Source organism: Podarcis erhardii (genome assembly GCF_964252035.2).
Source record: "Podarcis erhardii genome assembly, chromosome: Z".
In the NCBI taxonomy this organism is placed as follows: domain Eukaryota; kingdom Metazoa; phylum Chordata; class Lepidosauria; order Squamata; family Lacertidae; genus Podarcis; species Podarcis erhardii.
In genome coordinates this window covers 11,098,760-11,123,792 of record NC_138504.1, presented here as the reverse complement: position 1 = coordinate 11,123,792, position 25,033 = coordinate 11,098,760, and the positions used below count along the sequence as shown (strand labels likewise).

The 25,033-nt window shown below is 47.8% G+C and overlaps 2 protein-coding genes and 1 long non-coding RNA gene across 3 annotated transcripts in view; 1 reads left to right on the top strand and 2 right to left on the bottom strand.

Moving 5' to 3' along the window:
- Positions 1 to 25,033, bottom strand: part of LOC309334092 — a 55,155-nt gene that overhangs the window by 3,455 nt on the left and 26,667 nt on the right. The gene's annotated exons all lie outside the window — the stretch shown is intronic.
- On the top strand, positions 9,407 to 13,212 carry RPL39 (ribosomal protein L39). Its single transcript, XM_081848496.1, has 3 exons — positions 9,407 to 9,556; positions 10,321 to 10,424; positions 12,972 to 13,212. The coding sequence occupies exons 1-3, from the start codon at positions 9,428 to 9,430 to the stop codon at positions 13,018 to 13,020; spliced, it is 282 nt and encodes a 93-aa protein (XP_081704622.1). The 5' UTR covers positions 9,407 to 9,427; the 3' UTR covers positions 13,021 to 13,212.
- On the bottom strand, positions 17,677 to 24,885 carry SOWAHD (sosondowah ankyrin repeat domain family member D). The gene is made up of 2 exons (XM_081848141.1): positions 24,763 to 24,885; positions 17,677 to 20,483 (listed from the first exon to the last, which is right to left on the bottom strand). The coding sequence occupies exon 2, from the start codon at positions 20,312 to 20,314 to the stop codon at positions 19,289 to 19,291; it is 1,026 nt and encodes a 341-aa protein (XP_081704267.1). The 5' UTR covers positions 20,315 to 20,483; positions 24,763 to 24,885; the 3' UTR covers positions 17,677 to 19,288.

Here is a 25,033-nt window from a genome sequence, read left to right as displayed (position 1 = left end):
TACAATACATATGAAGATACTACCTACAACTTGAACTTGACTGGTTACTTGCCAATTTTAATTCAAACTCAAAGCTTTATTGGCATATAGACAAAATTCTGAAAGGTTCAGTACAATCACATCACTCAGCAAAATCTGCACCTAACAGTACAATCACATCACATCACTCAGCAAAATCTGCACCGAACATTAAAAACACTGTTGTATAATATTCACAAATCCTCATTGCATGTTGCAGGAACCTGCCTATCTCCATCTAATCCCCACCCTGGGTAAACATTAGGGAGGCTACCTTACACTCATCTGACTGCCACTCCTGCTAACAGCCAACTGATTAATGAACTTGGATCGATTTGTCTAAACACAAGAGGCAATGCAAAAGAACATGCACAACTGATTCGGGCACAATGTTTCTGTGAATGGTATGGGCTGGTTGGGTGGTGGAGATAAGTTGCCATTGGCTATTCACATTGCACATCTCCAGACTTGCACAGATGCTATTCCTGATTTGGCTACCAAATTCTTGAAATTCCTTGTCTTAACAATCTGCATTTAATTATCTCGAATGCAGGGTTTTCCAATAAGCAGTACATTAGGAGTCTAAAGGGATTCCTATCTGTTTAATTTTGTTCTCAATCCTCCTTAACCATCCTGACGATTGTTATTCAGCTAACATGGCCACAAGAAGACTATTAGGTTCAGATCTGTAATGCAGCTACAAACAAAACTTAAATGCTAGCATCATCATCATCATTATTTGTACCCCGCCCATCTGGCTGGGTTTCCCCAGCCACTCTGGGTGGCTTCCACAGAGACCAAAAGTACACTAAGATCACACATTAAAAACTTCCCTGAAGAGGGCTGCCTTAAGATGTCTTCTGAATGTCAGGTAGTTGTTTATATCTTTGACATCTGAGGGAAGGGCGTTCCACAGGGCGGGCGCCACTACCAAGAAGGCCCTCTGCCTGGTTCCTTGTAGCTTTGCTTCTCACAATGAGGGAACCGCTAGAAGGCCCTTGGCGCTGGACCTCAGCGTCCAGGCAGAACGATGGGGGTGGAGATGCTCCTTCAGGTATACTGGGCCGAGGCCATTTAGGGCTTTAAATGTCAACACCAACACTTTGAATTGTGCTCGGAAATGTACTAGGAGCCAATGTAGGTCTTTCAAGACCGGTGTTATGTGGTCTTGGCGGCCGCCCCCAGTCACCAGTCTAGCTGCCGCATTCTGGATTAGTTGTCGTTTCCGAGTCACCTTCAAAGGTAGTCCCACGTAGAGCGCATTGCAGTAGTCCAAGCAGGAGATAACTAAAGCATGCACCACTCTGGCCAGACAGTCTGCAGGCAGGTACGGTCTCAGCCTGCGTACCAGATGGAGCTGGTAGACAGCTGCCCTGGACACAGAATTAACTTGCACCTCCATGGACAGCTGTGAGTCCAAAATGACTCCCAGGCTGCGCACCTGGTCCTTCAGGGGCACAGTTACCCCATTCAGGACCAGGGAGTCCTCCACACCAGCCCGCCCCCTGACCCCCCAAAACAGTACTTCTGTCTTGTCAGGATTCAACCTCAATCCATTAGCCGCCATCCATCCTCCAACTGCCCCCAGGCACACACAGGACCTTCACCGCCTTTACTGGTTCTGATTTGAAAGAGAGGTAGACCTGGGTATCATAGCAGCCATGCTTTAATTTCTAAAAGTCTTTGGTTTATTTCTAGACAAAGAATAGTGGGGGGGGGGGGGATTTCAGAGGAAAACTGATTGAAGACTTTCGGTAGCCTGGTTGTTGAAGGCGTTTATTCAAACTGGGATGCCATGCAGTTGTTGTGTTGAACAGTAGTTGAGGGCGTTGAATACCCTCAGGGCTGCTGGAACATACTGGTTCCCTTTGGAATAATGGAAATGAGTGATCACTGACACACTACTTTTTGCAGCATTAATAGCAAATTCTCTGCAGGTTACCCAGCCAGCCTTATAATGGATATAAATGCCCAGGTATTTAAATCACTTAACTTGCTCAATGGTATTTCCTCTTATCAGTTGTTTATACGCCATGACTTTGTGAAGACCCATGTTTTTTGACGTCTCGAAAGTTAGAGTTTATTACATTTGCAATACTGCAAAAAGTAGAGCAATTAGCATTTTAGACCTATTTGTAAGTGTGAAAGTACCAACGCATCAAACATGGACGACCCTGTTAGAGGCAGCTCCACAGTTTATCTTGGTTTTTGTTAGTTAGTATTTTAACACTTAGTATTTTTTTTGTTACTTAGTATTTTAGCACTTAGTATTTTTTTTGTTAGTTAGTATTTTAGAAGACATCAATAAGAGGTGGCAAGAATACACAGAGGAATTTTACCAGAAAGACATGGATGGCTCATACACCCCAGGTAGTGTGGTTGCTGACCTTGAGCCAGACATCCTGGAGAGTGAAGTCAAATAGGCCTTAGAAAGCACTGCAAATAACAAGGCCAGTGAAAGTGATGGTATTCCAGCTGAACTACTTAAAATTTTAAAAGATGATGCTGTTAAGGTGCTACACTCAATATGCCAGCAAGTTTGGAAAACTCAGCAGTGGCCAGAGGATTGGAGAAGATCAGTCTACATCCCAATCCCAAAGAAGGGCAGTGCCAAAGAATGCTCCAACTACCGCACAATTGCACTCATTTCACACGCTAGCAAGGTTATGCTTAAAATTCTACAAGGAAGGCTCAAGCAGTATGTGGACCGAGAACTCCCAGAAGTGCAAGCTGGATTTAGAAGAGGCGGAGGGACCAGAGACCAAATTGCAAACATGCACTGGATTATGGAGAAAGCTAGAGAGTTCCAGAATGACATCTACTTCTGCTTCATTGACTATGCAAAAGCCTTTGACTGTGTCGACCACAGCAAACTATGGCAAGTTCTTATAGAAATGGGAGTGCCTGATCACCTCATTTGTCTCCTGAGAAATCTCTATGTGGGACAAGAATCTACAGTTAGAACTGGATATGGAACAACTGATTGGTTCAAAATTGGGAAAGGAGTACGACAAGGCTGTATATTGTCTCCCTGCTTATTTAACTTATATACAGAATTCATCATGCGAAAGGCTGGGCTGGATGAATCCCTAGCCGGAATTAAGATTCCCGGAAGAAATATCAACAACCTCAGATATGCAGATGACACAACCTTGATGGCAGAAAGTGAGGAGGAATTAAAGAACCTTTTATTGAGGGTGAAAGAGGAGAGCGCAAAATATGGTTTGAAGCTCAACATAAAAAAAAATTATCATGGCCACTGGTCCCATCACCTCCTGGCAAATAGAAGGGGAAGAAATGGAGGCAGTGAGAGATTTTACTTTCTTGGGCTCCATGATCACTGCAGATGGTGACAGCAGCCACGAAATTAAAAGACGCCTGCTCCTTGGGAGAAAAGCAATGACAAACCTAGACAGCATCTTAAAAAGTAGAGACATCACCTTGCCAACAAAGGTCCGTATAGTAAAAGCTATGGTTTTCCCAGTAGTGATGTATGGAAGTGAGAGCTGGACCATCAAGAAGGCTGATCGCCAAAGAATTGATGCTTTTGGATTATGGTGCTGGAGGAGACTCTTGAGAGTCCCATGGACTGCAAGAAGATCAAACCTATCCATTCTTAAGGAAATCAGCCCTGAGTGCTCACTGGAAGGACAGATCGTGAAGCTGAGGCTCCAATACTTTGGCCACCTCTTGAGAAGGGAAGACTCCCTGGAAAAGACCCTGATGTTGGGAAAGATGGAGGACACAAGGAGAAGGGGACGACAGAGGACGAGATGGTTGGATAGTGTTCTCGAAGCTACCAGCATGAGTTTGACCAAACTGCGGGAGGTAGTGGAAGACAGAAGTGCCTGGCGTGCTCTGGTCCATGGGGTCACAAAGAGTTGGACATGACTAAACAACCAAACAACAACATTTTAGCACTTTAAAAGCTTTGTTTTCAAATGCCTGAGTTTGCTGGGCTGCAGTAAGCAGCAGCTGCATTTTATCCAGTGGCTGCTCACCTCTCCTTTTGAGGATTCAATTAACAGACCGGCTTTTATCTGCTTTAGCTTCTGCAAGCCCAAATCTATAGTAGGAGTCATCCTCTGCTTTTAAACAATTATATACAGTGGTACCTCTGGTTGCGAATAGAATCCATTCCAGAGGCCCGTTAGCAACATGAGCAGAATGCAACCCACGTCTGTTTTGGTCACGATTTGCCTCTTCTGCGCATGCGCGTGATGTCATTTTGTGCGTCTACACATGCGCAAGCGGCAAAACCTGGAAGTAACCCTTTCTAGTACTTCCAGGTCGACGTGGGACGCAACCTGAAAACGTACAACCTGAAGCAAACGTAGCTGCCTTGCCTTGTGAGAGGTGCCTCCTCACACTGCCCCACAGGGGGCTGGGAGGAAAATGCCCCCAGCCTTAGTGGCCCAGCAGAGACTGGCCAAAGATAAGCGTGAGGTCAGCACCTTATGTTGGGTGGCAGCAGCAAGTGCTGCCAGGCTCACATAGCGGAAAGGCTCCCGTTCAGCACCAGGCACTCAGCTCCCAGGCAGTCTTTGCACACAGCAAGCACAAGAAAGGCCAGCACAGTGCCTGCCTGCCTGGTCTCCCACTTGTCTGTCCATTTCCAACAGCAAAGGTTGGTGGACTAGCTGGCTGGGCTCTCTTATCCACTTGCTTGCTTACTCATGTTGTAAACAAAAAATTGCCCTTTTCCCCTATGGGGTATCTAAGAGCCCATATAGAGTCCTTATGTAGGTTCCATATTGGTAGGAGAAAATAACAGAGGCCAACCAAAGAATATTGAGAAGCAGCTAGTAAGCCTGATCTTTATTGATCTGTTGCAACGGGGTCCTCACTCACCCCACACAAGAGGGAGGAGGAACCCCAAGCAATGGAGTGCAAGGCCTTATATAGACTTTGGAAATTGCCACCCTGTAGATCAAGACCACCCCCAGAAACATCATACATCACAGAAGGGGTGTAACCTAAGACCACCCCCCAGATATATCATACCTACATCACAGAAAAGGTGGTCTAAAATAGAAATTTGAATGTTGTTTTTCCTGTTTGCCAGGTTATCTGATTGCCTTTCCTGATAGTCTGTCACCCATTAAAATGCTGATTACTCAATTCCTGAGACAATGGGAAAGCTCCCTGACCCTCCACCCTCCTTGCAGGGAAAACATTTGGTCAGTTTGAGAATCAAAATGGTTTCAGGTCGGTCTTCACTGCCACCTGTCACTTCTGCCACTGCCATCCACAACTTGATTGTGGATGGAGGACTTGACCTGGCATGTGTGACTGAGACCTGGTTGGATAAAGCAGATGGGCCTGTCCTTGCTGATGCTTGCACACCAGGTTTCTCTTACGCACAGCAACCCAGGTCATGTGGGCGGGGAGGGGGTGTTGCAGTGATTTTTAGGAAGTCACTAGCTTGCATCAGGTGTCCTACTGGGAAGACCCAGTTCTCTGAGTGCATGTTCTGGAAGTTGGGCAATAGGGGCAGTACAGGAATCCTATTGGTGTACTGACCTCCCCGCTGCACCAAGGATTGCCTGCCCGAGCTGCTTCAGGTCGTGGCGGATGTTCTCCTGGAGACACCTAGTTTGGTTGTCCTGGGGGATTTTAACATCCATGCCGACACGACCTTACAAGGGGCCGCTCGGGACTTCGTGGATAGCATGGCCTCCGTGGGGCTGTCCCTGAATAAGTTTGGCCCAACTCATAGCTGTGGACATGCCTTAGACTTGGTGTTTACCTCTACGGATGTTGGTGATCTGACACTAACTAAAAGCGAAACAAAAGAAGTGCCATGGTCAGATCACTTCCTGGTGCAACTGGATTTCTCCGCAACCCTTCCCCTCTACAGGGAGGTGGGACCAATTTGGATGGTCCGCTCCCACTACTTAATGGATCCAATTGGCTTCCAGAGAGTGGTAGGGGATGTTTTATCCCATGTTGATGGCCTTTCAGCTGATTCCCTGGTAGCCCGCTGGAATGCGGAGTTAACCAGGGCTATTGACTGTCTGGCTCCGAAGCGCCCTCTCCGATTGCATGGAGCCCGGACAGCCCCCTGGTTTCCCCGGAGCTGGGGGCAATGAAACAATCGTTGAGATGGCTAGAGCGCCGGTGGCAGAAAACTCATTCTGAATCAGACTGGACACGGGCTAGAGCTCAACATAGAGCCTACCAAGTGGCAATGGCGATGGTGTTACCGGAAAAATCCGAGGGCTCCCTTGGACAAAAAGTAAAGACACCAACCAGAGTAAATTGGAGCAAATCAGCAGCCTGTAGGCTTGGCCTTTATTGAACTGTTGCAACAGGGTGTTCCCCTCACTTGCAGGAGAGAGGAAAAGACACAGAAAAATGGTGTGCAAGGCCTTATAAAAACTTTTGAAATTCCCATCCTGTAGGTCAAGCCCACCCCCAGAAACATCATGCATACATTACAGAAAGGAGGGGTTGAGGGAGGAGTTGTGGTGGTAACTTGAGTGTCCTGTCACCTGGCTGGTTCCCTTCTCCCCCTCCCCATGAGTCATTTTCAGAAGACAAAAGGTGGTCACAGTTTCCTGCCCCCTGAGGGGGGAATCCAATCACTGTTCCTTTGTTATAGTCCATGCTGAATCCACTCAGGTATGCAGTCAGTTGTGTCCTTGATAGTCTTCTGTCTGAGCCCATCAAGCCGGCTAACAGAGTTGCCATGCCAACTGGGAAATGCTCTCATGTTTAAGGGATTATGGCTGACCAGAACCAAGCCACCCCCCTTTGATAGTCCTTGTCATATGGAGTAAAATAAAAATGGAACAGTGCAAATCCAATGTATGGTTGATTTTTCTATGAATTTATAACAGAAGTGTGGCGTATGTAGTGTGTGAGTGTGTGTGAAGTTTGTACAAACTGAATGATTGGGGTGGGGGGTTCCTGCTACAATGGCAAAGAGGGCCTTCTTCACCGCCTCCATTGCATCTGCAGAAAACAGCAGCTGGAGACTTTTTCAGATGGTTTGCAATCAATCGGAACCACCTGCACCGCCGGGGCCTGGTAGGGACCCCAAGATCTCCTGCAATGCTTTTGCAAAGTTTTTTGCAGATAAAGTTGCTCAGATTCAGAAGGAGGTAGACTCCACCGTGGGAGCAGGGCCAGGGTGGGAGAGTGCTAGAGTTCTGTCTAGTCTTGTTACATGGGATCAATTTCAATCTGTTACCTCCGAGGATGTAGACAGGCTGCTTGGACAAGTGAAACCGACCACCTGTCTCCTTGATCCTTGCCCATCCTGGCTGATAAAAGCGAGCAAGGAAGGGCTGGGCGATGGGCTCTGCAGGGTGGTGAACGCTTCCCTCTGTGAAGGGAGCCTTCCCAGACCCACTGAAAGAGGAGGTCATTAAACCGCTTCTTAAAAAAAAATCCTTAGACCCGGCCAATATGGCCAACTATCGCCCAGTCTCAAATCTACCATTCTTGGGCAAGGTGATTGAGCGGGCGGTTGCCGAACAACTCCAAGCACGCTTGGAGGATGTGGACCATTTGGATCCCTTCCAATCGGGATTCAGGCCTTACCATGGGACTGAAACTGCCTTGGTCGCGCTGGTTGATGATCCCCGGAGGGCTAGGGACAAAGGTGAGAGCTGTTTTCTAGTTCTGCTGGATCTCTCAGTGGCTTTTGATACCATCGACCATAACATCCTTCTGGACTGTCTAGAGGGGCCAGGAGCTGGGGGCACTGTTATACAATAGTTCCGCTCCTTCCTCCTGTGCTGTGTTGGTGGGGGAGGGTTGGGGGGAAGGAGCTGGGAGTTGGGAGGGGCTGGGAGCTGGGGGCACTGTTATACGGTGTTTCCGCTCCTGGCTCCTGGGTTGTGCCCAAAAAGTGGTATTGGGGGATGAGTGTTCAGACCCCTGGGCTCTCACTTGTGGGATGCCTCAAGGTTCCATCCACTCCCCCATGCTTTTTAATATCTATATGAAGCTGCTGGGAGAGATCATCAGGGGGTTTGGGCTGGGTGTTCATCAGTATTCAGATGACACCCAGCTCTACCTCTCCTTTAAGAACCAGTGAAGGCAGTGAAGGGCCTGTGTGAGTGCCTGGAGGCAGTTGGAGGATAGATGGAGGCTAACAGATTGAGGTTGAATCCTGACAAGACAGAAGTACTGTTTTGGGGGGACAGGGGGCAGGTGTGGGGGATTCCCTGGTCCTGAATGGGGTAACTGTGTCTCTGAAGGACCAGGTGCGCAGCCTGGGAGTCATTTTGGACTCACAGCTGTCCATGGAGGCGCAGGTTAATTATGTGTTCAGGGCGGCTGTCTACCAGCTCCATCTGCTACGCAGGCTAAGACCCTACCTGCCCACGGACTGTCTCACAAATGTGGTGCATGCTCTAGTTATCTCCCGCTTGGACTACTGCAACGCGCTCTACGTGGGGCTACCTTTGAATGTGACCTGGAAACTGCAATTAATCCAGAATGCGGCAGCTAGACCGGTGCCTGGGAGGAGCCGCTGGGACCACATAGCACCCGTCGTGAGAGATCTGCATTGTCTCCCAGTACGTTTCCGAGCACAATTCAAAGTGTTGGTGTTGACCTTTAAAGCCCTAAATGGCCTCGGTCCTGTATACCTGAAGGAGCATCTCCACCCCCATCGTTCAGCCCGAACACTGAGATCCAGCGCCGAGGGCCTTCTGGCGGTTCTCTCATTGCGAGAAGTGAGGTTACAGGGAACCAAGCAGAGGGCCTTCTCGGTAGTGGCGCCCACCCTGTGGAACACCCTCCCTTCAGATGTGAAGGAAATAAGCAGCTATCCTATCTTTAAAAGGTATCTTAAGGCAGCCCTGTTTAGGGAAGTTTTTAATATTTAATGTTGTACAGTTTTTAACACTTGATTGGGAGCCGCCCAGAGTGGCTGGGGAAACTCAGCCAGATGGGCGGGGTAAAAATAATTATATCATCATCATCATCATCATAATCATCATCATTATTCCTGCGCTGATCTATGCACGTGCTTGGTTGGTAAACTTACGAACTTTACCATATATCTAAAACCTCAAAATTCCTATCACACTCATCTCCTGGCAACCAGCACCCCCTGGCCATCCCGGAGGCACCGTTCACCTGGGGAGCTTGTAGCCAGGGCTGCTGGAACAAACAGCTGTGCAAGCTGGGGGGGGCAGAGATGCAAAAGGGCATCAGAGGAGGGAGGGGAGGAAAGAGGGACAGAGGCCAGTGTTGCTTGCGTCACCCATGACCATCCTTCAAAGCACCCCACCCCAAGGTGCCACGGCACACTGGATGAAAACCACTGCTTTAAGGGTTGCAAAGCTCAAAACACACTTTTTAATAAACACGCACGTGTTCGCTCGGAAGCCGGCAACGGCCTCCTGGAGCCGCCAGAGGGCGCTGCCGTCTTTTGACGGCACTTCCGCGTATGTACCCGGGAGGCCATCTAGCACCGTTTCTTGACACCGCCTCTTTCCCCCATCAGCCTCTGCGCCGCTTCCTCTTCCTCTTTTCGTTTGTAGCCATTGTGGTGAGCGGTTGGTGGTGCTTCAGTATGGTAAGTTAATCCGTTGCCATCCTCCGCTGGGGCAGCTTTGCTAACCATCCCCATGGCACTCCGCGTAGAATTAGTGTGAGACGCCCATCCTCGTCCAAACCCCGGAGGCCTAGTGGCTATTTGGGGGCGGGAAGGGTTCCCTGATATCCTGGTTCGTTCATTGCAAGGAGGTGGGGGGAGCCCAGTACAAAATAGATGGGAGGGAAAGGACGGCAGGCCCAGTATCCCACAATATTTTTATCTTCACAACAATCCCGAGAGGTAGGTTGCACCCCGAGAGATTGAGGGGCTGGCCGTGTAAACTTTTGGGCTGAGTTGACTCCCCTTCGCCCCAACTGCACTATTAGAATTGGCGGCAGCATCATGCAAGCTCAAACGGTCGCAGCTTCCCCAGAAGGATCCTGGGGGCTGTAGTTTGCTTAGGATGCCTGAGCCTTGCTTGAGACCCCTGTTCCCCTCGGAGAGCTTTAATTCCTAACGTGGCTTAAACAACTCTCAGCAACTTTAACAAACTCCATCTCCCGAGATTCTTTTTTGGGGAAGACCCGACCCCTTCATTCGGCATAGCAGAGCTGTAAATACGTAGTGCAGAAAGGGAATCCCTCCCTGGTCTAATAAAGTGGAGCCCAATAGGGAACCTATGGCCCTCCAGATGTTGATTATTGGCATCTTCTACTGCCTCTAAGCATTGGCGTCAAGCCCCCAGTAGGAAAAGGTGAGATATAGTATTTCAAACTCCTTATCTTTTCTTTCCAACCTGCCAGTCTTCCCACAAAACTTTCAAGATCAAGCGGTTTCTCGCTAAGAAGCAGAAGCAGAACCGGCCCATCCCGCAATGGATCCGCATGAAAACTGGCAATAAAATCAGGTATGGGGATTGCCTTCAAGGCATGGAAACTGGGGTCTTGCTGGAGTATTTAGCTCCCTTGGACTACTTGTGCATGGGAAATGCCCACTCCTGGTGGTTTATCATTCATCTGCTTGGGAATACTGCATCATGCTTGCACTTCCTGGTGTAAGTGTACTCAATGCAGAACCCTGTTCCCTACAAACTTCTATGCTGATTCTTTACCATGGGCACGATCTTTCTGAAAGTGCTGGATGCTATCCTTTGCCCATAAGGAAAGCAGCCATGAGTTTCTTTCTTGGCTGATTGAACAGAAAATGCCACAGTGAACTCTCTTTAGTGCTTTCCTCTTATTGGCAACAGGACTTTCTGTTGGTTGGTTGAACTTCCAGCTTACATCTTTTGTTCGTTTTCTAACCTCCACATGAACCTTTTACTGCAGTGGTTCTGCCACAAATACATGGAGAGCCTGGCTGGGGGAGGGGTCAGAAGGGGCCATCCAAGATACTGTGCAACCTTCCCAGAGGCCAGTAAGCAAGGCAGAGGGAAAGGCCCGTTGCAGACAGATGCAGGGGGGTTGGGGTTCTGGGGGTTTCCTGACTTCACATGATTTTGCCTTTGTACATGGACTCCCAGAACCAACCCCTTGTGTGACTTGCAGGCCTGTTATATTGATGGTCTCTATTCTATAGAACCTCAGCGTTAAAAGGGTCCATCTTACTCAGGTTTTTTGTGTGTGTTTTCTTGCTACAACACTTTCTCTTCCTGCTGTTTCTTTTTACGCCTCCTTTGAACATGATGGGTTTTCCATACCTACCCACTAGCTATAATTTGGCTGTGGTGTTGGAATCATTGAGCTTTGTCTCCAATATCAGCTGTTCAGAGGTGAGTTTTCCAGATAAAGTATGTTCCCAAAGCAGGCTGCAATTACAGTGCTTCATTCTGTGGGAGCACTGCCATGTCCCTGCTGAGAGCAATTCTGTTACTTAGGAATCGATCTCATCTGTTCTGGTGAAATCAGACTCCCTTTTTAGCAGTGACAGGTGTGCAAGGAAAGCTCCGAACAACATGAACACTTCCAGTGAAAATGACCAATGGAAGCTTTTCTAGGGGAAATGCCTCTATGATTGTGAATAACGGACTGTGTTTTTATTAGGCCAGATTCTATCAGTGAAAGATAATCCAGAAGTCCCATCTTTCCAGCCCTCTCAAAAGGAATTAAAATCAGAATTTATGTTGTGCACTGATAAGGAATGCTGTCCCCACAAAAACAAGCCAGGAAGACTTTCAGTGGCTAGAACTACTGATTGATAACTCCATCAGTACAGCTCTGTCCATAGTTTGGTGCCACTGCTGCATGGACAAAGGTAGTAGTCAGTGATACATATGTGTGCATATTTTTTGCCTTCTTGCCGTACCTTTTCCCAAAGCCTGCTACACACGTGTGCCATCATCCAAACACACATGTAGTTTCTTTGTGGTTTGCCAGACCGCAAAAGCTGGTGTTTTAGACTCATTTTTATTTATTACTGGGGACAAAGAGCTGCCCCCACAATGTATCCCAAATTTAAGTTCACACCAGTTGACATTGGTTCAGATTTCTAATAGATAAGTCAAAAGCTTTAGTTAAAATTCACCCACACCCATTCAATTAAGTAGGCTGGTATTTAAGAGCCTCTTCTACAGGAAGGGGAATTGTTAGCTTAATTAGGATGGAAAGGGTAGGTAATCACACAGGTAGTATTTTTAAAATATTTAAATTCTAAGTTTAGAATTTAAACTTATTTCACACTGGAAGAGTGGCAGATGCAACTGATGGACTATATGCAACTGGCCGAGATGACTGGCAGAATCCGTGACCTGGGAGAAGAGAAGATGGAGGAAGACTGGGAGAAATTTAAGAAGTATCTACAAAAACATTGTAATTTGGTTGAATGCTAAGAAGGATGCTAGATTATAAAAAACTGGCCACCACTAAATTAGATTTGAAATTTGATGATAAGTGAGACTAAAGAAAATATAAAATTTTTTGGAAGAAGTGCTAGATTATATTTGAATGAGTGGACATGAGATTGTAAACAAGTTGATAATTTGTTTGGAAAAAACTTTTAACGATGTAAATGGGAGCGGGAGACGTGAGGGAGCCCAAAGAAGTGATGAAACTATGTCTGTGATAGAAGTAAGACTGTTTATTATTTGTGCATTTATATTTAAAAACTTTAATAAATATTTATAAAAAAAATTTAAAAAAATAGAATTTAAACTTATTTTTCCCCATAATGTAAAACTATTTTGGTTAAAAATTATAATTTTGTTAGAACAGGAAATGCAGCAGTACTTAGTGCATAGGGTTTTGGGTATGTGCTCATGTGAGAGGGAGCAGGGGAGCACAAATGGCTCTGGGAAAGTCACACTTTCTTCTGCTAACAGCTGTGGGTCCCTTTGAAAAGTGCCATATACAATTTGCAAGGGGGAGGCCAGTTCATTTGCTTAATGCAGCCCGGGGTTTTGGTCTGCTGGAGAGACAGAGCTGTGCCTTGCTTACTAATCATGTCCCTTTTGTTCTAGGTACAACTCCAAAAGGAGACACTGGAGGAGGACCAAGCTCGGCCTGTAAAGAGAAGCAGCTCCAATCTTCCCTGCACAACCCTGAATCTTCCATCAAACTCTCAAGCTCCAGAATGATCTCTTCCTACCAACCTGCCACATTATCGGGGCTGGAATTCTGTCTTGTGCTGTGCAGTCTCCCCCCTTTGTAAAAATATTTGTTACAAATATTACAAATGAATTAAAAATTGAATGATGGAAAGCATTGTGTTAGCGTATGTCATTTGGTTCTCAGTCCCATGCGTACTGGCTGAATTCTTGTTGCCAGTGGAGAGAAGTTCATTAATAAATATGAGATTCCACATAGTCTAGCGAATTAGCGACTTCTGGTTGGATTTACTGTTTATACTTGCTACACACAAGGGGAGCTGGCAGCAGTACAAAAGGCTAATAGCTGTGAAATTGGCATGTATTGCATTGAAGGCTGAGAATTTCCAACTGTGTCTTGGTGGGTGAATAGTTTGAAACAAGCTGGGCAAAAAACAAAAAACCCCACAGTGACAATCCACGGCTGGAAGTGGGATTGGAATGCCATTGGCTTTGGCTAAGGAAGTACCAAGCAAAATCTGGAAATGGGGGCAGAAATGCGTAGAGGTGGGGTAGAGCACCTCAGATGCAACCAATGAAGAACCAAAAAAGGGAAGAGTTTTGAAAAGCCATGGAGTAGATGTGAGCTTGAACCAGAGAACTTTTAGCATGCAACACCTGTGCTCTACCAGTGAATTTCAAACTCTTGGGAGAATCTGAGAAGAACGCTGCAAGGACAAGCTGAGGGGGGATTATGTGCAATAATATAAAATACTTTATACGATATACAAGAAAGTACTCTCAAAATTCTGGTGATCCAATTCGGGCATGGGAAACAGCTTTCTGGGTGCTGCTGAACTACAACTCCCATCAGCCCTGTGGCCAGTGGTCACAGATGATGGGAGTTGTCATTCAGCAAGATCTGGAGAGCCAAGATTTCCCAACCTCTGCTCTAATAAGGGCTTTTTTTAAGGCTTTCAGTTCACTTTGATGGAGAACACATCCACACACACAAAATAATGCATTCACAGGCATGCACTCAGAAATTTAATATCTGGCCACAGAAATAACTTCTTAATCTTCATGGTTTTGCCACTTGGTAGTATTCTTGGTGTTGATGTAATTTACAAATCCAAGCTCTTTAAAACCTCCAGTGGGACTTCACAGTATTGCCTGTGGAGTTATTCCATGGGTCCTCAAACTTTTTAAACGGGGCCGGTTCACTGTCCCTCAAACAGTACTGGGTCCATTCATTCCAGTGGACCTGCCCTCTGCATAAAAGTTAAGTTGACATCACGTCCCACCAGAGCGCAACAACTCCTGGGTAAGTGCACACCATGCAACTGTTACAACAATATTGTGGCAAGGTAATCACTGGCTCCGTGCAAGCGCCACACAAATCTTGCAATGATCATCCCCTCCGCTTTGCCGCAGGGAGACAGGAGAGCAGCCCTGCACCTGAGACCTAAGCCCAGTTACCTGCAACGGTGGCAGCGCATCTTCCTCATATCCCACCTACCCGGAAAGGGGTTGCGGCTGGCGCAGCGGCATCGGGGAGGAGGAGAAGCAGCAGGAGCAGCAATGGCAGAAGAGGAGGAGGAGGAGGCCAAGGGGAAGCCAGGGGCCCTTGCCAAGCGCACACTGTCGCCATGGGGAAAGCGCCGCTCAGGTGCTGGGGGTGTCAGCGCCGCCTCCATGCTGCTCTGTGCCGTCGCCTCCCTTGCATGCAAATCCAAACATCGGGGCTTCGGATTGGCTGCAGAAGCTTCCTGCAGCCAATCCGAAGCCGCGCCAGCATTGCTGCCCGCCCAGAAGCTGTGCCAGCGTCACGGAAGTCAGTCCCCGTACAGTGAGGCGTCCGCAGTGGGCGGGGACTGAATGAGCAGGTGGCAGAGTCTGCGGGCCAGAATTACAAGCCAGGGGGGCTGCATCTGGCCCCCGGGCCGTAGTTTGCCGACCCCTGGAGTTATCTCTCCTCACCCTGCCTGGATTGGCTCAATATATTTTAAAAGAAAACATAGCCAGATTCTATTAAAACTTATTTTGTATTTCTCAAATAGCATTTAGGGAAGAAAGAATAAAAAGGCTGGCTGAACTCTGTAGGTTCTCAGAAGGCAATCAATGCATCTTGTCAATACTGTTAAGCAGAGTAAACAGTGGAGAGGCTGCTGTACAAGGAAATAGCTTTCTGGTTTCTGTTGAGCTTGTAAGTTTTGTATTTACAGTGACAGAAGATTTAACTGTATAAAGAAAGCAATGATGACAATGAAGGAACAAAACACAAGGTCTTTGAGACACAGCATGGAACACCACATGCCAAACGTCATGGACCTAAATCAGGGGTCCCCAAACTAAGGTCCACGGGCTGGATAAGGTACGAGGGACTCGTTTATCTGGCACACAGCAACCCCCGCTGCTGACGCCCGCTCTTACCGGCGCTGCACTGTGCGGCTGCCCATTTATACATTTCCACCTACAATATGGCATATGTGATTTACTTAGGTCAGGGGTCAGCAAACTTACTGCGCCTCGGGCAGGTGTCTCCAGTGCTGATCATGTGGTGAGCTGGCGGGTGTAGGAGCGTGTGCGCACATGCTATTTCCGGGTCGGAGGAGACCTGAAATAGTTTATGTGCATGTGCACGGGCCTCCTCTGACATGCATGTGCAACGGAAATAATGCGTGTGCGCAAATAATGCTTGCACATGAGCACAAACTATTTTCGGTGCTCCTCTGACCCGGAAATAGCATGTGCGCACACATATGGGCACATGCTCCTACACCCGCCAACTCACCACATGATCAGCACTGGAGACACCTGCCCGAGGCGCAGTAAGTTTGCTGACCCCTGACCTAAGTAAATCACATATGCCATATTGTAGGTGGAAATGTATAAATTAAATTCTGACAGAATTAAATGGGTAGTTAAAGATGAAGAACGAGAAATAATGATGTGCTCCCTCTTCAGCCTAGATCTCCTAGATGACTTTGGAGTAAAGTCTGATGTTAACCAGTTCCAGTTTGTAAAGATGTGTGCTGGCTTATTGCATCGGAAGAACAGGAAAATGGGCAAATTTAAGAGTGCGTTAATGTATGACCCGGAGAGCCTTCCAGATGAAGTATGTTTACATTGAAAATAGGTACTGGAGGCAAGTCTCTTGTTTCCCTCTGCCCCTCAAAGGTTTGTTTGTCTGGTACATCCTTCTGGGAAGAATACAGCTCCCATTACAACTAAACCACACATACAAGCTGCTGTGTACATTGCTATTAGTTAATTTGGATAAGTATGTAAGAAGAGTCATGTTGGATCATCTAGTCCAGTGTTTCCCAGACTTGGGTTTCCAGCTGTTTTTGGACTGCAACTCCTATCATCCCTATCTAGCAGGGGTGATGGGGATTGTAGTCCAAAAACAGCTGGGGACCCAAGTTAGGGAAAAACTGACCTAGTTCACCTAGGTCCAGCATCCTGTTCTCACAGTGGTCAACCACCCAAGTTGGTGGTCACCACTGCCTCCTGCAGATGGCGCTGTGGTCTAAACCACTGAGCCTCTTGGGCTTGCCGATCAGAAGGTTGGTTGTTTGAATCCCCACGATGGGGTGAGCTCCCATTGCTTTGCCCCAGCTCCTGCCAACTTAGCAGTTCAAAAGCACACCAGTGCAAGTAGATAAATAGGCTGGAAGGTAAACGGCGTTTCTGTGCACTCTGGCACTTGTCATGGTGTTCCGTTGTGCCAGAAGTGGTTTAGTCATGCTGGCCACATGACCCAGAAAGCTGTCTGTGGACAAACACCGGCTCCCTTGGCCTGAATGAGTGCCACAACCCCATAGTCGCCTTTGAATGGACTAAACCATCCTTGGATCCTTTTCCTTTACCTTACTGCCTCCTGTGGCAGCGAATTCCCATAGCTGAACTATATGCTATGTGAAGGACTATTTCCTTTTAATGTGAGTGGGTGTGCCAGCAGCAGCAATCTAGTGCCCTTGCCATTACTTTTCTTGATTCTGTTACATTTGCCTGAGGTGAGGGGTTAAGTTCCTTTCATTATTAAATTAGTTCTCCTTTCTGGTTGAGCTGCCTGGATGTGCCCAGCTCCAGAGTGGGTGCATTCTGCTAGGATTTAAGGTAAGGGCAACTAAGAAGGGGTTGATGTTGCTAGACTCCCTTCAGTTCCAGCCATCGGGACCACAGCAAATTGCTGTAATTTCCTATGTATTAGCAAACTCATCTACGAGTTCATATCCTTATGTAGCCAAAATGGCACTCAAAGAGGGAGGGATCCGCTCAACTGAAGTTGCTTATAGAATCAGAGTTGGAAGGGACCGTGAGAGTAAAGGTAAAGGGGCCCCTGACCATTAGGTCCAGTTGTGGACGGCTCTGGGGTTGCGGTGCTCATCTCACTTTATTGGCCAAGAGAACCGGTGTACAGATTCCGGGTCATATGGCCAGCATGACTAAGACGCTTCTGGCGAACCAGAGCAGTGCATGGAAACACCGTTTACCTTCCCGCCGGAGTGGTACCTATTTATCTACTTGCACTTTGACGTGCTTTTGAACTGCTAGGTTGGCAGGAGCAGGGACTGAGCAACGGGAGCTCACCTCGTCACGGGGATTTGAACCACTGACCTTCTGATCAGCAAGCCCAAGAGGCCCAGTAGTTTAGACCACAGCGCCACCCGCATCCCTATTAAGGAAGACTCCCAAACAATTTTCAAGTGGTCCACGCTGGGGAGGGAAGGAGTTTTGAGAACTGTTGCTACAGACAATTCTGCTTCACCTTGTGAGGAGTACTCACCTGGAACAAAGTGAAGCTTGAAGATGATGCAGCCGATGCTTCAGACATCACAGAGCTGGGCCAACTGAGCTCCAGAATGAAGCCCAGTTTCCTAATGGTGACAGAGCTCTGTGGCCACAATGTAGAGAAAGTGTTGGGAAGTAGGGACTGTAAGGGAGTATACTGAAAGTGGGTGTGGCTGGCTGCAGATGCACATAGGAGCACATCGTACTGCATTTTGTTGCAGGTCTCCCTAGTTTGGTTCTCTATCCATCACCCCCTTCATAAGCTGTGTAGTGCTGGAAGCCTGAATGGTCTTTTTTTTTTTTACATACACATGTAAACATCTCAAAGTTGGTTCTTGTCAAGTTCTGAGAGGAAGTTTATGTGCCCCCTTATATCTGATGGAGACAAACAGCCTTCAAATTGGCTAGGGTTCCCTGACTCCAACACCCCAGTCCTTTATTTGAAACAGAGAATGATCCTCTGGAGTCACCCTGAAAGTTATTCCCACTTACTGTTGGTTAAGCTAGAACTACACTGGGGGTGGGGAATCAGAACAGTAGATATGGAAAGGGCTCCAGGGATCTAGTCCATGGGTAGGCAAACTAAGGCCTGGGGGCCGCATCCGGCCCAATCGCCTTCTAAAGGCAGCCCATGGACGGTCTGGGAATCAGTGTGTTTTTACATGTGTAGAATGTGTCCTTTTATTCAAAATGCATCTCTGGGTTATTTGTGGGGCATAGGAATTCATTCATTTTTTCCCCAAAATATAGTCTGGCTCCCCACAAGGTCTGAGGGACAGTGGACCGGCCCCCTGCTGAAAAAGTTTGCCGACCCCTGCTCTAGTCCAACCCCCCTGCAATGTGGGAATAAGCTAGGGTCCTGAGGGTGCTGAGAGTTGTTAGCAAACCCTATTCTCTTTCTGGGAATATGAAAGAAAGAAGAGAAAAATACGCAGGTTTTTTCCACAGGAGCAAACCTTGCACAGGTTGCAGAATTTATTTTTCTTAGTGCAGAATTACAGTTGCTTTCAGCACACTGCACGCACACCCCTATCTGCAGGTTCCTTTCTGGGAAACAAGGAGACCAATAGGGGCTTTCCCTAACTTAGTCTTACCCACTTTGTCACACCAATCCACTGTGTCACCCCCTCCCCTATCTGCAGGTTCCTTTCTGGGGAACAAGGAGACAAATAGGGGCTTTCCCAAACTTAGCCATACCCACTTTGTCACACCAATCCCCTTTGTCACCCCTTCCCCTTCCTTCCAAATTTCAGGCCTTGTATCTCATACCTGAGGCCAAAAAGCAAACGCAGGCAGGTTTGCTGAAGCTATCCCCCTCTGGCGACATATCTCAATCTCACAACAGGCACCTCCAGTGCTTCCTCCTTCTGCAGTCCCACCCTCTCATTTAATGGCTTTGATTACAGTCCACTCACAGCCAACAGGTCCAACTGCCTCAACCACTGAGCAGGCACCTAACGCTCTTGGAAGAACGCAATGGCTTGTCTGAACTTGTTCCTGAAATAAGACAGTCTGGGTGTGGCCCTCTGGCTGTGTCCTCTGCCCTTGGCTTCCTTGCTGTCCCCCTTGAACATGCCGATTCCACCTCGCGCTGATGGAGCACAGTTGTTGTTGGCGTTTCCAGTTCCTAGCTGGGCCAGGTCTTCCTCGCAAGCCCCCGAGAGCTCCTTTAACTCTCTGGAAGCATCTTCTCGGAGGTACTGCCACGCCTTGCGGCCGTTGTGGTCCCGAAGGCTTGTATTGGCTCCGTAGGCTCCCACCAGCACTTTGATGACCATCTCATGGCCTTGGAGGGCGGCTAGGTGCAAAGGGGTTAGTCTGCCACTGGCTGAGGGCATGTTGACATCAAATGGGTAGCAATTCCTTTCCGCAAAAGAAATCACCTCAATCAAGTCTTCATGGCGGCCATGTTTGGCCAACCAGTGGAGGACAGAGAAGCCCGTCACAAAGTCTCTCCTGGAGAGAAGGCTGGGGTCCTTGGCCAGTAAGTTGAGGATGCTCTCTGCGTCTCCTTGGGCGACAGTCAACATCCACTCGTGCTCCACTGGATCCAGAGCTAAGGACAAGTCATCATTGTTCCCATCCATGAGAGGTTCCTGTTCTGGTTGGGTGTCCAGTACAATGCTCTCCTGATGGGAAGCTGTCACCCACATGGGTTTGGCCTGGCTGCTTTGGAAGAGCTTATCCTTCAGTCCCTTCCTTCTCGTGCTACCATAGCCTATTGATAGTCTGGCTGTGTCCACCCCCGTTGCCCAGTTTCCTGAACGCCTGCTCGACCTGTTCATGCTTCTGCTGAAGTTGGACAACAACTGTCCTCGTCGGAGAATTAAGCTTTCAGCCCGGCTGCTGGGCCTGGGAGACTGGCTGCCAACAGCAGTCTGTGGCCGAGCACGGGTGGCGTCTTCCTGCATGCATGGCTTAAAACCTGGAAGCACCTTTTGTCCCTCTTCCAAGCCATCTTCCCTTTGTTTTTCTGCCATGTCGTCTCCTCCAGAGTGCACCAATCCCCCAAAGTCCCTGGGTTTTCCCCGACTCTCCCGTTAAGTCACTGTCAGTTTCTGGAAGAGCCACATGTTCAATGTGTTGCTTTCCTGTGTAGATAAGAAGGAAGCTCCTCCTGAGGTCTCAGTGCTGCAGGGCTTCCTGATTCTGCATGCAAAGGGGAACAGAAACTTTAGTTTTGTTACAAAGGAGGAAGAAAACACTTATTGCGAAACTGACAACTGCAAGCGGCAACCATCTGGCCAGAGAAGGTTAGGGTTCCACTGCAAGTCTACACTGCCATTGTTAAGCAATGGTCTTTAAGGTTGTATGCATACCTGCAGCACAGAGGGATAGTTTGTTATGGGTACTGAAGGTTGATAAAGGTAAAGGTAAAGGTACCCCTGCCCGTACGGGCAGTCTTGACAGACTCTAGGGTTGTGCACTCATCTCACTCTATAGGCCGGGAGCCAGCACTGTCCGCAGACACTTCCGGGTCACGTGGCCAGCATGACAAGCTGCATCTGGCGAGCCAGCGCAGCACACGGAACACTGTTTACCTTCCCGCTGGTAAGCGGTGCCTATTTATCTACTTGCACCCGGGGGTGCTTTCGAACTGCTAGGTTGGCAGGCGCTGGGACCGAACGACGGGAGCGCACCCCACCGCGGGGATTCGAACCACCATAGGAGACCCCTATTCCTACAATCAGTATAGTTAGCTGGGAAGAGGGATTGACTGTTAAACCACTCTGAGAACTGTAGTTCTGTGAAGGAATTAAGTGAGTCACCTAACAACTTTCAGCACGCTTAACAAACTACCTTTCCCAGGATTCCTTGGGGGGGGGGAAGCATGACTATTTAAAGTGCCACTGCTTTAAATGTATAGTGCAGATTTCTATTGCTCCACTGTCGCCTCTACACAATAAGGTTTTTGAAACTCACAACAATGGTTGGTGGCAAGATTGGGTCATTTGAAGAAAAACAACCCAGCAGCACAGGAAGTTCTTCATTTATTAGAACCAACTAAGGTGTGACAGATTAGTGAGCAAAACTGCATGTATTCCAGACTCCAGAACTCCTCTTTAGGCTGGTCTGTAAGACAAACAGGGGATAGAGGGGAGTTGTGCTGCAAACCCACAGTTTGTATTAAGATAGAGTGCAGGAGGCACTGGGTGTACTTAATTAAGATTAGGACTTAATTAGATTAGACTGTGCTAAGTGCAAGACAAAGTGCAAAATTTATCACAGCCAGTTCTAATTAACAGTGAAATCCAGTGCATGTCTTTTCAGAAGTAAGTCTCACTGAATGACCTTATTCAGAAGACCCTCTGAATAAGTGCGGATAGGAATGCAGCCTTTGTCAAAGTAAAGCTTTCTCTACTTCACATTTTTTAACTTTTCGTTCCATTTTGCTTTTTACTTTATAATATGTTCATGGGTGGGTGTGCATTTGCAGAGCATTCAACACTTGGTAGTGAAAATATCTCATATACTGTGCATTGTATAGATGAGTGCTTGCTGTTAGATATACACTGTGTCTTTTCAAAGGAGCATAAAATAGACTCTGGTGGTTCTGGAGACCACTTTCAAGAAAGAGTCCAAGTATGCTAACAATGAGAACTATTTCTCCAATAAATGATCAGGGTGTTTAGAGACATAATTCTGAACTGAGTTAGGATGGCTCAGATTTTATTATGCCATTCCCTGGTGGGATGTGTGCTTATTCATCATATATAGAGTTATTTGAAATTTGACTGTTTCTATAAGTCAAACACTGTGAAATATTGTCATACTGGTGAGACACTGTCATTGGCTCAATCTGCACTATACATTGAAAGCATTATCGTACCACTTTTAACGCCCATGGATTTCCCCCAAAGAATGATGGAAAGTGTATATTCATTAAGGGCTATGGGAGTGCGTAGGAGAGCCTCTATTCCCCCTCACAGAGCTACAATTCCAGAGTGGTTCAATAATCAATTCCTCCTCTCAGGGAACTCTGGGGAATCTAAAACCTGTTTGTCAGAGACATACACAGGTTAAATATTCCAGAGCCAAAAAGAACAACACCCACTTCTTTTCCTCCAGAGATGAATTGAAGTTTCCTTTTGCTTGGTGTTGTTGAGACACATTTTGAGAGGTACACAAGCATACAATGTGAAACAAACATCTTTTTCAAGGGGTTGCCCAACGTTTTGGGCCCTGGGCACATCTGCACACGTACCCCACACACCCTCTCACCTATTCTATTGATTTCAGACCTAATTTCAGCAGAAGGAAATGACCTGGTGGCACCAGCACCCTCTGGCAAACACTTTGGCAAATTCTGCTCTGATTTTAAAGTATTTTTTTTAAATAGGCTTCTGACACTTCTTTTCCGATTGTCAAAAGTGTTAAATAAGCTCCGAAATGCAAACACAGTTGTCTCTCCTCTGTTCCCTTTCCACTGTAGTTTGGATAAACTGGGATTATTGATCTGTGACTTCTTTCCTCAGCCAACATAGCAACTTTCAGGGTTATTTTACTGTTGGGGGGCATCAGCGAGATTCTGGAACTCAAGTCTCCATGCAAATGCCCTCTGTTTGGGCAGCCCTTATTTTAGCTATCCTTGCAACAGCCCTGTAAAGTAGGCTGCTGTTCTTTTAAAGCAGCTCCTCCTGATCAGTAATAACTCACACAGACATAACTTTATGGTAGCTAAGAAAAGCAGCCCTAAAAGCCTCCCACTTGTCTTACTCCTCCAACATAACACCCAAGAGACAGAACCAGGTTGCCTGCTTTAATTGTTTCCATATTACAGCTAACTAAGCTGTAATATGTGGTTAAACCACAGTGCCTAGGACTTGCTGATCAGAAGGTCGGTGGTTCGAATCCCTGTGACGGGTGAGCTCCCGTTGCTCGGTCCCTGCTCCTGCCAACCTAGCAGTTCAAAAGCACGTCAAAGTGCAAGTAGATAAATAGGTACTGCTCCAGCGGGAAGGTAAACAGGGTTTCTGTGCGCTGCTCTGGTTTGCCAGAAGCGGCTTAGTCATACTGGCCACATGACCCAGAAGCTGTACGCCAGCTCCCTCGGCCAATAAAGTGAGATGAGCGCCGCAACCCCAGAGTTGGCCACGACTGGACCTAATGGTCAGGGGTCCCTTTACCTTTTAAGCGCAAGTATATTGGTTTGCCTATGGCTACTTATGTGTAAATGGCCTAAATTCAGACCTCTCGGCTCTCTCTTGCTGCACTGTGCTAATGCAAAGTGGCACACCAACAGTCCAAACACAAGCTATTATGATTCAATGGTGAAATAAATGCTCTCTGCACCTACTCAAGTGCACCATCCTTTCTTCTTATTTCATATGCTCTGGGCATGACCCCAACACACAAATTGAGCTTGAATGTCTTAGGTGTGGATTCAGCAACATGCAGGCAGAGCAGTTTGCAATGTTCACCCATGTAATGAACATACAACATAATGCTTTTGATCCCCTCAAGCTGTTCATTTCTACCTAGGAATGTTGTGACTGCAGGATAAAAAGTGGGAGAAAGCCATGCTTTAAACTGAATCTACTGTACTTCTGAAGTAGGAATTACACGTGGATGAATTGATATGTAGCATTTATATTAATAGTAGTTATCATTGTGTTCAAAATGCTTGGCAACCCTTATCAGAGGCGAACTTGGGTAATATGGCACCATGAGTGAGGACAAAATCCACACACACACACACACACACACACCACGCCACTGCGCACTCAGGGTGCATGAGCCAGCTCGCCTCCACCGTGACCCTGGATTCTGGAAGCGCCCGCAGGATTGTGACCCGGCTGCAGCTTCCCTCCCGCAAGTGCCACCTGCGCCTCGTCCGGGAAAGCGAATCTCTTGTCTGCAGCAGGGACCGGGGGAGGGGAGGTGAGGGGAGGAGGAGGAGGAAGCAAAGACGCCCGCAGCTGCAGCAGCTCCGACCATGAGGATGCCTCCCCCGCAGGTAGATCTCGGGGCACGCACGCACGCACCTCCTGTGCCCTATGCTGGGTACCCGCTTGTATACCCCGAATCGGCGCTGCCCTTATTATGACCCTTGTCAACAGTAGTAGCATTTCCCAAAGACGGGGAACGATGGCTTTTCCCGAGTTTTCCTAGGGAATCCCAAGGGGCAACTTTCTGAAGTTCATACCCTGACGCGACCGCCTGTAAAATGAACTCTGAGACGCTGCGACGAAAGCCCTGACTTCAGCGTAGCGCGAGAATGATCCGGCGTCTTGTATGAAAAACCACCGTCTCATGTTCCACTTAGCCTTCGAACTACCTTCCCTGGGTGCTGACGTTTAGACACCTGTACACTTTCTTTTTGGGGCTTCTGAAAAAGAAACCCCCCTAGGAAGTCCTAGCTATTCCAGTAAATGATGAGGAAGCAGTTTGGGAAGGGCGGGGAAGTTCCCAACGCTTTTCATTTTACCTTTTCCAAGCGTAACTGCAGGGTGGCGGGGGGCAGCGGCTCGGACCAGGTGCTCCCCAGGCCTTTCCCAGCTTGGAAGCCGCTGGGGCACCTTGCAGAGGCGCAGCCGCCCTCGGGGCTCCTCCTCCCCTTCTGAGCCTTGTGTTCCTTCCGCGTCTCAGCGCAGTCTCCAGCCAGCGCCTCTCCGGAGTTCCTTTGTGCAAAGTTTGCCATCGGTGAGTTTCGAAGCGCTGCAGAAAAGCAACAGCGTGACCTTTGCTCTCGACCTATT

Coding starts and splice junctions, on each gene's coding strand:
- SOWAHD (XM_081848141.1), bottom strand. CDS start 20,314: ATGGCAGAAAAACAAAGGGAAGATGGCTTGGAAGAGGGACAAAAGGTG.
- RPL39 (XM_081848496.1), top strand. CDS start 9,428: ATGTACCCGGGAGGCCATCTAGCACCGTTTCTTGACACCGCCTCTTTC. Junction 9,557..10,320: donor GTTGGTGGTGCTTCAGTATG/GTAAGTTAATCC, acceptor CCAACCTGCCAG/TCTTCCCACAAAACTTTCAA. Junction 10,425..12,971: donor AAAACTGGCAATAAAATCAG/GTATGGGGATTG, acceptor CTTTTGTTCTAG/GTACAACTCCAAAAGGAGAC.